Source organism: Hippoglossus stenolepis, chromosome 11 (assembly GCF_022539355.2).
Source record: "Hippoglossus stenolepis isolate QCI-W04-F060 chromosome 11, HSTE1.2, whole genome shotgun sequence".
NCBI classification, from domain to species: Eukaryota; Metazoa; Chordata; class Actinopteri; order Pleuronectiformes; family Pleuronectidae; genus Hippoglossus; species Hippoglossus stenolepis.
Genome location: NC_061493.1, coordinates 10,305,494 through 10,316,693, shown reverse-complemented (window position 1 = coordinate 10,316,693; position 11,200 = coordinate 10,305,494). Strand labels below are relative to the sequence as shown.

Genomic DNA, 11,200 nt, shown 5'->3' with positions numbered 1-11,200 from the left:
AAAAATACTTCAATTGTTTTCACACAAATTAACTAAAGTTTTTCTAATTAAGGTTACAAATTGTGTATTTTAATTTAATTAATTTACAGAATGTACACAAAACTGTGAGTCAGCTCTTTAACCCAAGTGACTGTTTCAAATCCAGTGCACGTTGGTCCTCACATGCAATCATTGTGATCATCGTGATCGGCTGACTACATTCAGAATAGTAAGCCGGGGTGATTTGATTATGCAGCTGAAGGAATCCGCACAGTTTTGTAATTGGGAGCACAGTATGACAAGTTGGAGTCATGGGTTCACAATAATGTTGTGTCCTGCATTAGAGAGCTAAACCAGGTCTCATGATATGGCGATTTTTGGTGGAAGACTCAGGAGATGAAAGGAAGATGGTGTCTGAACTATTACACGTTAAACTGTAAATGAGTGGGTTGCCCTTAAATAAAGATTGAAAATCCAAATATTGACATAAAAATCTGGTTGTAACATAACATTGTTCGAAATGCAAATAAGAAAATTTTGCTCTTTTAAAAAAAAATTGCCATATCCAGGGAAAATGCTGCCTTATATTTACATAAGTGAAATATTAGGTGCGTCTTGTCTATTTAGTCTTGTTTATTTTAAAAGTTGTATTATTAGATTTGTGAACTAAAAGCATTTGCAGTAACAAATGAATTGTTTCATCTACTTATGAGATTGAAAGAGGTTGCTTTTGATTGGTCTAAATTGGATTACTTTTACTGTATGTAATAAATTTGGAGATGAACTATTATCAGCTTCAGGTTTTCTCTTCTGTTTTTGGCCAGCGGGACTATTCATATCTTTAAATCAATACGGTGAGAGCAAGGTGAAAGTCCAAAACATCAAAAATAAACACTCTGATGGATAGATAAACACGTGGTGATACTCAGAATGGTCCTGGATGAAATCTCTATGGAAATCCAATGCAGCTTTAACAAGTATTTGAGGGGATGTTGAGTCAATATCATATTTATTAGGCACAAACTAAACACTGGAAGACAGACAGTGATAATTAGAATAGGGTCATCAAACTTATTTCCAGTGGTGTGTATTTCCCAAAGTACTAAAGAGTATATCAAACTTTAGAAGGGCATCCACTTAATCAGGCTCCCCTCTTAATTTGGATGTACTCTTGGTTACTTTGGTAAATGCACACTATGAATAATCAATAATCAGTTTGACATTTTTATTATTATTTTTATTTGTATAGCCCATATTCAGAAATTACAATTTGTCTCATAGGTCTTAACAAAGTGTGACATCCTCTGTCCTTAACCATCAACAAGAGAAAGGAAAAACTACCCCAAAAATAAGTATTAACTGAGGACAGGAAACCTCAGAGAGAGCCACGTGTGAGGGATCCCTCTCCCAGGGCCTTACTAAATGTGGTCCTATCAAAAAAGACCCTGTAGCACCAACAAAATATCAAAAGTAGAAAATATATTAAGTGAGCCCTATTAATATTGCTGAAAGTGATACTCAAAGTATATCCAGATATCACCACATATCATTATACCTGCTTCATATTGACTGGCATTGAAGAGCAGGTCTTTCATCAAAAAAGGCAAAAAGCTGTGTGTTGAGTGTATGTACGTATCGTGAGAAAGACAGCACGGTCGAGTTAGTGTCCGTCTCACGTGGACTCCATCGGAAAATGAATGAAACCAAATTACTGCCGTCCCGCTCATGAGGACTCCTGGAGACAGTTTAAAGGATCACGAGATGGAACTGCAGCAACTGAATTATACTGTTATTGAAAGCAAAACGCTGAGAATAAATTATGCAATCTGCCTGTCTTTATGAGTCTGCCTGTCTGTCGCACTCTCTGAGTGTCTCACTGTCCCTGTTTCTCTCTGTGGTGCTTGAGCTAAATGATATAGGGATACGGATACACATCTCACAAAGGTTTTGAAAATGCACTTTACTGTTCTTGGCTTAACAGAGGAAAATGCATGAATGAATGAATGAACTTAAAGGAGCACTGAAGTAAAAAGACGTGTGAGCTCTGACGTCACATACACAAAGACAGGTGAGCTCTGATGTCACTGACTCAAACAGGTGAGCTCTGATGTCAAAGACACACAGACACTGGTGAGCTCTGACGTCACAGAAACACGGACACTGGTGAGTCCTGATGTCACAGAAACACGGACACTGGTGAGTCCTGATGTCACAGAAACACGGACACTGGTGAGTCCTGATGTCACAGACAGGTGAGCTCTGACGTCACAGACACTGGTGAGCTCTGATGTCAGAGACAGGTGAGCTCTGACGTCACAGACACTGTGGTGAGCTCTGATGTCACAGACAGGTGAGCTCTGACGTCACAGACACTGAGGTGAGCTCTGACGTCACAGACACTGTGGTGAGTCCTAAAGTCACAGACAGGTGATACAATACAAACCTAGTTTTTGGCCAGTTATATCAACAAACATATTGCATTTATTAAACTTAATGGAGTGTGTGCATAGTGCATATACAATTTATTTTTGGCTGTCTGACTAAAAAACTAGAGATCAAACAAAACATGCCCTTGACCTTGAAACCTTGAAACCAACACACACATATATTTTACTACTTAATATTTAATAGAAACTTTCATATATAAATGTTATAGTCTTGCAGTTCTACAATAAATACATTTAAATGCTTAGTTTTCTATCGAAACTTTAATATATAAATGTTATAGTCTTGCTTTTCTACAATAAAACATGGCGTGTAAATGAACTGCATGTGCATTTGTGTGCCTGTCCATGTTAAAGTCCACTAACACATGTCTCATGACATCCCACACATGCGGAGAGGTAGTGTCTCATGATTTCTTTTGGACTTTGACCAAATAGCTGGATGGGGAAGTTAATGAGAGACATGGTCTGGGAGGTGTGTGTGTGTATGTGTGTGTGTGTGTGTGTGTGTGTGTGTGTGTGTGTGTGTGTGTGTGTGTGTGTGTGTGTGTGTGTGTGTGTGTGTGTGTGTGTGTGTGTGTGTGTGTGTGTGTGAGTGCACATGTCTATCTAAAGTTATGAGGGACAGTTTTGGTTCATCATTGTGAGGATATTTTGACTTTGTGAGGACATCTTTGCTGGTCCTCACAAATGTAATGGGCTGTTTGTGGGTTAGGACTTGGTTTTAGGGTTAGGGTTGGAATAATATTTAGGTTAGGGTAAGGGGCTAGGGAATGTATTATGTATTATGTATTATGTCAATGAGTGTCCTCACAACTATTGAGAGACAAGCGTGTGTGTGTGTTATAGATAAATAATTATATGTAGAAAACGAAACGCAGTTCGATCTTGGCCAATCAGATGTCTGTCTATCTCAGTCATAACACAGTCAAAACATGATCGTATGCAGGAGGAAGGAGAGTTGTTGTTAAAGACAGCTGGTTTACCTGCTACCAATTGCTCATACAAGTGGAGATAACATCCATGTAAATGTTTTAACTCTGACAGTGAATGTTTGCCCCATCATTCAATGTTCATTCAAGTATCTACGCAGTCTAGGGGAGGACAAGAGGTATTAGCAAAAGAGATGACTCACAAGCTTGAGAAAACACACATGGTACAGCTGAACAGTCTGATCAGTGTGTGATTTGTTTCCAACATTGGAAGGCTTTAAGAAGGACAGTTGTACCTGATGAAGAGAGAGATGTAGGAGATGAGGAGGAGGGAGGTAGACAACATGCTGCTGTGGGAGAGCCAGCTAGGGCAACAGTTGAGACTGACAACAAACACAGAGAAAGGGCTGTAAATATTGTTCTGCTGTTTATTTGTCACAAAGTAGCCTCCCCTCCATGCACAAGTCCTGTTTTTTTTATTGGTGCTGGAGTGCATTTGTGTGGATGAGGGGCCTAATGTGGACAATTTTGTCCCCCTGTGCAGACATTCTAATGGCTGACCTGCCTTTTCTGTTATAAACACTGAACACTGTGTTTGTTGGGACCAGTAGACCTCATGGGGACCAAAGCCTCGTCCTAATGAGGCAAAACCTCAATTATAATGTCCTGGTTAAGGTAAGTGGTAAGATATGAATTATGATTAGGTTAAGATAAGGGATAGGCATGACTTGGTTATGGTTAAGGTAAGGTAACGCAAAGTCCTAATAGGGATCGCTGCGCAAACCTCTGTGTGTGTGTGTGTGTGTGTGTGTGTGTGTGTGTGTGTGTGTGTGTGTGTGTGTGTGTGTGTGTGTGTGTGTGTGTGTGTGTGTGTGTGCACGTTTCCCAGTAATGTGCAGGAACACACCACGAGCGGACTCCCTCTTTATCAGTGTTTGGGTTCAAAGGGAATGAGAAGAAAGATACGGGGGGAGAAGGTAACACAGGGCATTATGACCAAAATAGATATTGTTTGACTAATGATTAACGAAGACATGTGGAGGTTACTATTTTAGGTTACACTAAAGGGATATTTAAGAATTTCTGATGGGTACATTTTATAAGTCTTCATGTGTTGCATGTTACTACATAATGTATCATTAATTTAAATATAATTTTTTGCATATACACACAACCAAATACTCAGTTTTGTTCCAGAAGGGACAGGGCAGACTACGAGGATGGGCGGACTGAAACAGATTTGTCAAGGGGACTTTTCAAAACATTTGCTTTTGCAGTCATTGAGTTTGTTTGTTTTTCAAGGACTATAACCCAAAACAGAAAGGTTTAAAATGTCAATGACCTGGCTCAAAACAACAGTATTCAACTATTATCACTGCTGTATTAACATGTAAGCGGTATTTAATCATGGGTGGTAATCTCACAAATTTGATGCTGGCTATTGTTTGTTGATTTAAAGTAACAGAGCTAATAGAAGGCCTAAACATAGGCCTGTCCATTTGGGTTTCCTGCTTCCTTTACTTGATTCTGTTGTTATTTGTTTGTTTACTGGGTTATGGTAGATCTTAGCTGTATAGACTGACGTGTCTCCACTTCTGCCACTATCCAGAAATGAAACCAAAATATCCTGGATAAGAACGCTGCCATCTTGTGTATTTGGAGACACAAACTTCTTATGGGACAAATTACTTGGACATACATCACTGTGGAAAGAACTACTTGCAATGACAGAAATCATCTTGGGTAACATGGGCTTTTACTCATTAATTTGGTCCATGTCATATCAATTAACCTGGAGGAGGTTCGACTTATGACCTATACTGCAGCCAGCCACAAGGTGGCAACCGAGGTGCTTTAGCTTCACTTTTGGGGAGCACTCATGTCATCCTTCTTTATGCTCAGCCTATGGTTGAAACTATATTACCAGTTACCACCATAAATAAACAACAAATCCTAAATATAATATACCAGCATGTGGATAAAGTCCTGCCCTTGTAGGATACCAATAAATAAAATATGTCTAAATAGAGGTCAAACTCTATGTTTAGCTCTATTGATCTCACTGTCCCTTCACTTTCTCATTATAAAAAACACTAATATAAGATAATATTGGTCTCTTCCAGAGTCGTTATGTGAATCTCTCAGTGTGTGTGCTCCTCACCTGAGGGTCAACAGTCTTAAACCTGTCAGGCCTCTGTGGACCAGGAAAGACATCTCTGTAGTGTTCACTAAATGCTGCCACCTAGCGGGTTGGATTAGACATGCGACCTGCGCCAGATGTTTCTCTGGAGGGCAATGGTCGTTTCCTTCTTAAAATTAATCAGCAGTGAAAAAATGAAACATTTTAGCTTTAGTTAATCCGAACAGACAGATGTGTTGCTATTTGTACTGTGCGTTGCATTCACGTCTCCTTGTAAACTGCTGTTGCACAGGGGGGGTTGTGTCATTGCCTTTGTGTTAGGGTTAGGTTAGTCATTGTCTTTCATATACAATCCATGGTCATTGCTCATTAATATAAAATAGTTAAATGTATCTAAAGTGTTTCACATTTACACAGACCATGCAGTTGTAATGGATGCTTTGGTTTAATTTAGTTTAAGCTGTTAAACTCACTTATGTAAAGTAATTGGTCAAAAGTAATCAAATAAAGCACATGAGCTTTTACAGAATTCCTGTCTGACATCACACTTAGCAGTAAATAAAATCCCAGTCACCCCCCCGCCCCCTCAGACATACCGGTCGTGTTTGTCACAGTGATAACAGGTTAATGACCGATGTGCCAATTATTCCATTATGACTAATGTCCGTGAAGGCAGCACGTGTCACATGACCACAGCACAGCTGACGGACGCTGGGGTAGGCTTGTCCGATGTTAGCCTGCTAGCTGCGTTAGCCGCGTCTGGGAAACCCAGGCAGGAGCAGCCGTCTATTTTCGCGCTTTCAGACAGAACCAGCCGGGGAGAGATGTTCCACGAGCCATGGGGAGGACACCGCGCATGTGGCCGCGTTTCGTTTCCCCTCGTATCGGCAGCTTTTGGTTAGACGTCAATGTCACAGTCTGGAGCTAGGGCTGTCTAGTTAGCTCCGCTAGCCTGTGTCTGGCTAACACAGGGCCAAGGCCAAGGCCAAGCGAGGAAAAAGGGGGTGGAGAGGCCGTCGGGTGAGTACATTTCACCCTAACATCTGATTTACACGTCGTTTACGAGCTTTTCTGCAAACCAGCGTCACGCACATCAGGCTGCGGGTCTGACAGCTGCTTAACTGGGGTTTTCTGCTCAAGAGACAAACGGAGCCTTTGTCCGCGGCTGTACATTAACCACAACACCGCTGCACAGATCATCTGTGTGTCTGGGCCGACGGGAGCGGTGACAGTTGAAATGTTTATCGGGTGATTTGAAGTGTGAAACGTAGATTTACAGAGATGCCGCTGTCTGACAGAGTGAGGTTTTCTTTTCCTGCTGTCAAACATGGGGGATCGGATGTGTTAACCTTCCGGAGGCTGAATGCGCATTAAAAAATCGCTGTTACGGTTCTGTGGTTTGTTTTTGTTTTGACCGTCCGAGCCTTTCAACTCAATTCATGTGTTTGTATTCGCACATGTCACATGTTACATTGCAAAGGAAGTTTCAAGAGCGCGTTGATAACATCAGTCTGGATGCAGGCCGTGGTATTGGTAGTAGTAGTAAACAGTTAGTTCCTGTCAAGGCCCCCCTCCCCCTCCCCCTCCCCACGGTCTCCAAGCGTCACCAAAAATGTCACCGTGTTCTCACTGTCTAGTAATGTGATGTATTCATTTTCTAACACCGTTTAATTATTATCATGATTTCATGAAACATGTAAACAAACAAACACAGACCAACCAACTAGCAAAAGGACAGAGGTGAAAACACAACCTCCTTGGCTGAGGTAATAAGTAAACAAGTATCAACACAAGGAAATATCAAAAAAAGTTATTGAAATTTCACAGATAGAAAATGAGTATAGCACAGTTTTATGATGTTATGAAATATGGCATATTTTTCAAGGATCTCCTGAGAGGCTGACACTCTGTAACATCATGTTCTTCTTATGTAGTCCTTCCACTTCACTCATACTTTGTGTCCTGTTCATCTCCACCAGGCACTTTCTCTGGAGGTGGTCAGAGGAGGAGAGGAGACAGAACTTGGTTTACAGTTGCCTCCGCCATCACTGTCGCCCTCAGCTGAGCCATGTCCTCGTCGGGGTGCTGCCACCTACCTGGCTCCCTTTGTGATTACTCTGGGAACGCTGAATCAGACGCCTCCAAGGATTCGGAGGAGTCTGATTCTACTGCCCAGGCCCAGTACATTGCCAAGGTTACGGCTAAAGATGGCCGCCCACTCTCCACTGTTGTCAAAGCGGTGAGCTTGCAGAGGTAAGAGAAGGAGGAACTCGCTGGGGGCCCAATGATTCTACTCTAATTTAATTGTGCGCTGCTTAATCATCACATCATTGCTCCCCTCTGCTTGTCTGTTTCTCTGCACAGTGATGTGGGTATGTGTCGGATCTGTCACGAGGGAGCTGGAGGAGAGACTCTGCTCTCGCCCTGCGACTGCACTGGCACGCTGGGTAAAGTGCACAAGAGCTGCTTGGAGAAGTGGCTGTCCTCCTCCAACACCAGCTACTGTGAGCTCTGTCACACAGAGTTCACTATCGAACGGCGACCGCAACCACTCACACAGGTTAGAGAAGTTTTACTTTGTGTAATAGTAACTGAGTTGTAGTAAAGTTCATTTTCAGATCCACTAATGATTTTTTCACTTTTCCCTCGCTCAGTGGCTGAAGGACCCCGGCCCTCGCAGTGAGAAGCGCACGCTGCTCTGCGACATGGCCTGCTTCCTTCTCATCACGCCCCTGGCAGCCATCTCCGGCTGGCTGTGTCTGAGGGGAGCCCAGGACCACCTGCAGCTGAAGAGCAGACTCGAGGCTGTCGGCCTCATCGCTCTCACCATTGCTCTCTTCACCATCTACATCCTCTGGACACTGGTAACCAATCACTAAATAATTTTCCTGTAACTTTAAAAAAAATGGTTTCTGGGCTTTTTACTGAACCTGGAGGGAATAATACTTGAGAAGGCATCTTCAGGTAACAAACATATGGTCTGAAAAACACATTTTATCTCATTCAAGTAATAGGGCTAGAGAGATAATCTAAATCTTGTATTGATCAGAAAGTGATTCCACATCATATGGCATCATATAAGTAAAGTGATCACAATCAAGGCAGAAAACATCATGCAATGTTAAAAAAATTATACTATACACACGACCTGGAGCTTTTGTACTGCAAATATTAAGCTATGCTAAAATGGTTGGAATGATGTCATCATGATGTCGCTATGATATCAGAAAATTATGTCATGTAGTGTAGTAAAGCATTAACTGTTGTAAAAAATAACATTACAGACACAATTTACTGTATATTCACGTTTACCAATCATTCGTCATCATATGGTATAAAAGTTGGCATTACCTGACCGGGGGAATATTTACAGCCCACATGCAGGATGTGCAATACTGCTCTGATGCTTTTAATCTTAATTTAATTACTTTAATGTGGAAAACTATCACAAGCAGACGTATACACAGAACACCAGCCACACAGATTTATCTTCTGCTCCTGATTATTGTAGTAATTGTGTTATTGTGCTCTGGTCCCTGTGTGATTGAGAAGAGTAAGAACTGGCTTTCTTCTTTATCTGAACTTAACTGGATCATATTCTTTAAAAGTAGGATGTGCAGTCAATCTGAAATCTTACTCAAAAAACCAGCACTTTTAATTTTCAGCAAAAGAACCATAAAAATAACAAACTGTCAAAGATTAGAATTTCTGCTTTCAGATTGTGAGCACCTGTCAAGCAGCAGCTTCAGCATTTAATTCCTATCCTGCAATCGTACTACTCTGTCTCAAATATCTGGGTGTCAGTGTAATTGATGACTGTCTTTCTCTCCTCCATCACCTCCCGTCTCGCCCACCCATCCTCCATTCTATCTCAGGTGTCCTTTCGCTATCACTGTCAGTTGTACTCGGAGTGGAGGAGGACCAATCAGAAAGTGCGTCTGCTCATGCCTGACATGAAGGGGGCACACACCACCCAGCGTTCGGTGCCGACCAAGTCGACCAAGAAAATGACTGATGAGACCATCGTATGAGTGCGGAGCAGCAGCAAGAGGAATATAAAAAAAAAAAAAAGATGCCCTTGGAAGCGCTCTTTAAAAACAAAATTAATCATATTAATGAACTTTTGCACTTCAATGGACCATTCTGAGAGGGGAGAGCTACTCTCTCCTTCTGTTTTCTTTTGTTGAAGCACTTGATGTAAACTACTACGGTATTGACTGACCACAGAAGTGGTTTAGGGAAGAACTCATTCCGGAGTCATAGTTTGATGTTGAAACACAGAGATGTCATCGGACAGCCAGTGCTGGGAATTGAACGACTGAACACATGGACGATGGACAAACCAGCCCGACTGTACATCCGTGACACAAACCTATGACATACTAAGACACAAGCTAATGTAGCAGGATATAACTGAATCAGCATGCTACTACAGTATAATATGAAACATATTCACACCACCTATAATTCCCCCATGCCCCTTCACAATGTATTTAGCTGTTTTTGAACAATGGGTAGCCAGTAGCCCAGCAGAGGACAATAATCTACAAAAACATGATTGACTATCTGTGAATATTCTTTCTCGACAAGTAAAGGGCAACAGTCGCTCTTGTTTATAATCTGAACCCTTTCAAAATTTCCAGGTAAAGCTTTTATCATCGCTGCCTAAATGGTGACGCTCAAATAATGTCTTTTCTTTTCAGACAGCAGCTGAAGCGGCGCACATCGATCACACTTGTCACAGGGTCAGGGAAGATTGTAATATATGGGATCACACGAACTGAATCCGTTAAACGGCAGCGCTGTAACGTGTCAGGACATAGTATTGACATGTGGAAAAGTGTTAACATTCCAATTGGATGACGTTTCTACTATTGTCATAAAAGTGCATTCGCAAATGGCCCTGCTCCACTTGTAAATGCACCATTCATGAATTAAAACCGCCTAGCAACAAGCAGTAGTATGACCTACATCACAACAAATGCAACTTTAAATAGAAGAGAAACAGTGTTCTGACTAGTGAGATTACAGACGTTTATCCTAATTATATAAAACACAAATGTATCAAAAGTAGGCTGCTACTCAGTACAGGTGCAAAACAAGAATTTGTATTGAGATGTCAATCAATGTATGCAGCATATGCTAAACAAAAGTATTTGTGTTCTTGTAGTCTTCCTGCTGCATCCCCTGGAAAGTTGGGTTATTGTGCAATAAAACAAGAGGGACTCCTGGATTCAGTCAGTGTGAACTGTGGTTTGTCTGGTGGCTTTAGATATTTCTTTTTATTATGAGCTCCATCTAATGTTTGGGAATATATCTAATGATTGACTGTTGTTTCATTTAACAAAGAGTCTTTCCTCAAATACTACACTTAAGTACAATTTGGTACTGTGGTATCAATTTAATCTTTTTTATTTTGCAATGAAAAAGAAAAGGTTGTTGTTAGCGCTGTGGCCTTACAGCAAGAAGGTTCCCAGTTCGAATTCTGGTTCGGCCAGGGACTTTCTGTGTTGAGTTTCCTCTCCGTCTGTGTGGGTTTTCTCCAGGTACTCCAGCGTCCCTCCACTGTCCAAAGACATGCAGGTCCAGGTTAGGTTAATAGGAGACTCTAAATTGACCATGAGTGTGAATGGTTGTGTCTCTGTGTGTCGGCCCTGCGTTACACGGGCAACCTGTCCAGGGTGTTGCCCAATTTGAGCTGATAT

General features: G+C 41.5%; 1 protein-coding gene across 2 annotated transcripts; it reads left to right on the top strand.

Moving 5' to 3' along the window:
• Positions 1-6,167: 6,167 nt before the first annotated feature.
• LOC118118135 (E3 ubiquitin-protein ligase MARCHF2) lies at positions 6,168-10,732 on the top strand. Of its 2 annotated transcripts, none has more exons than XM_035171048.2 (5): positions 6,168-6,515; positions 7,475-7,748; positions 7,860-8,055; positions 8,150-8,359; positions 9,371-10,732. In XM_035171048.2, the coding sequence occupies exons 2-5, from the start codon at positions 7,564-7,566 to the stop codon at positions 9,524-9,526; spliced, it is 747 nt and encodes a 248-aa protein (XP_035026939.1). In that variant the 5' UTR covers positions 6,168-6,515; positions 7,475-7,563; the 3' UTR covers positions 9,527-10,732. The 2 variants fall into 2 exon arrangements, with proteins under 2 accessions (XP_035026939.1, XP_047198036.1); XM_047342080.1 differs by lacking the exon at positions 6,168-6,515 and adding an exon at positions 7,242-7,261.
• Positions 10,733-11,200: the final 468 nt, after the last annotated feature.

Coding starts and splice junctions, on each gene's coding strand:
- LOC118118135 (XM_035171048.2), top strand. CDS start 7,564: ATGTCCTCGTCGGGGTGCTGCCACCTACCTGGCTCCCTTTGTGATTAC. Junction 7,749..7,859: donor AAAGCGGTGAGCTTGCAGAG/GTAAGAGAAGGA, acceptor TTCTCTGCACAG/TGATGTGGGTATGTGTCGGA. Junction 8,360..9,370: donor TCTACATCCTCTGGACACTG/GTAACCAATCAC, acceptor ATTCTATCTCAG/GTGTCCTTTCGCTATCACTG.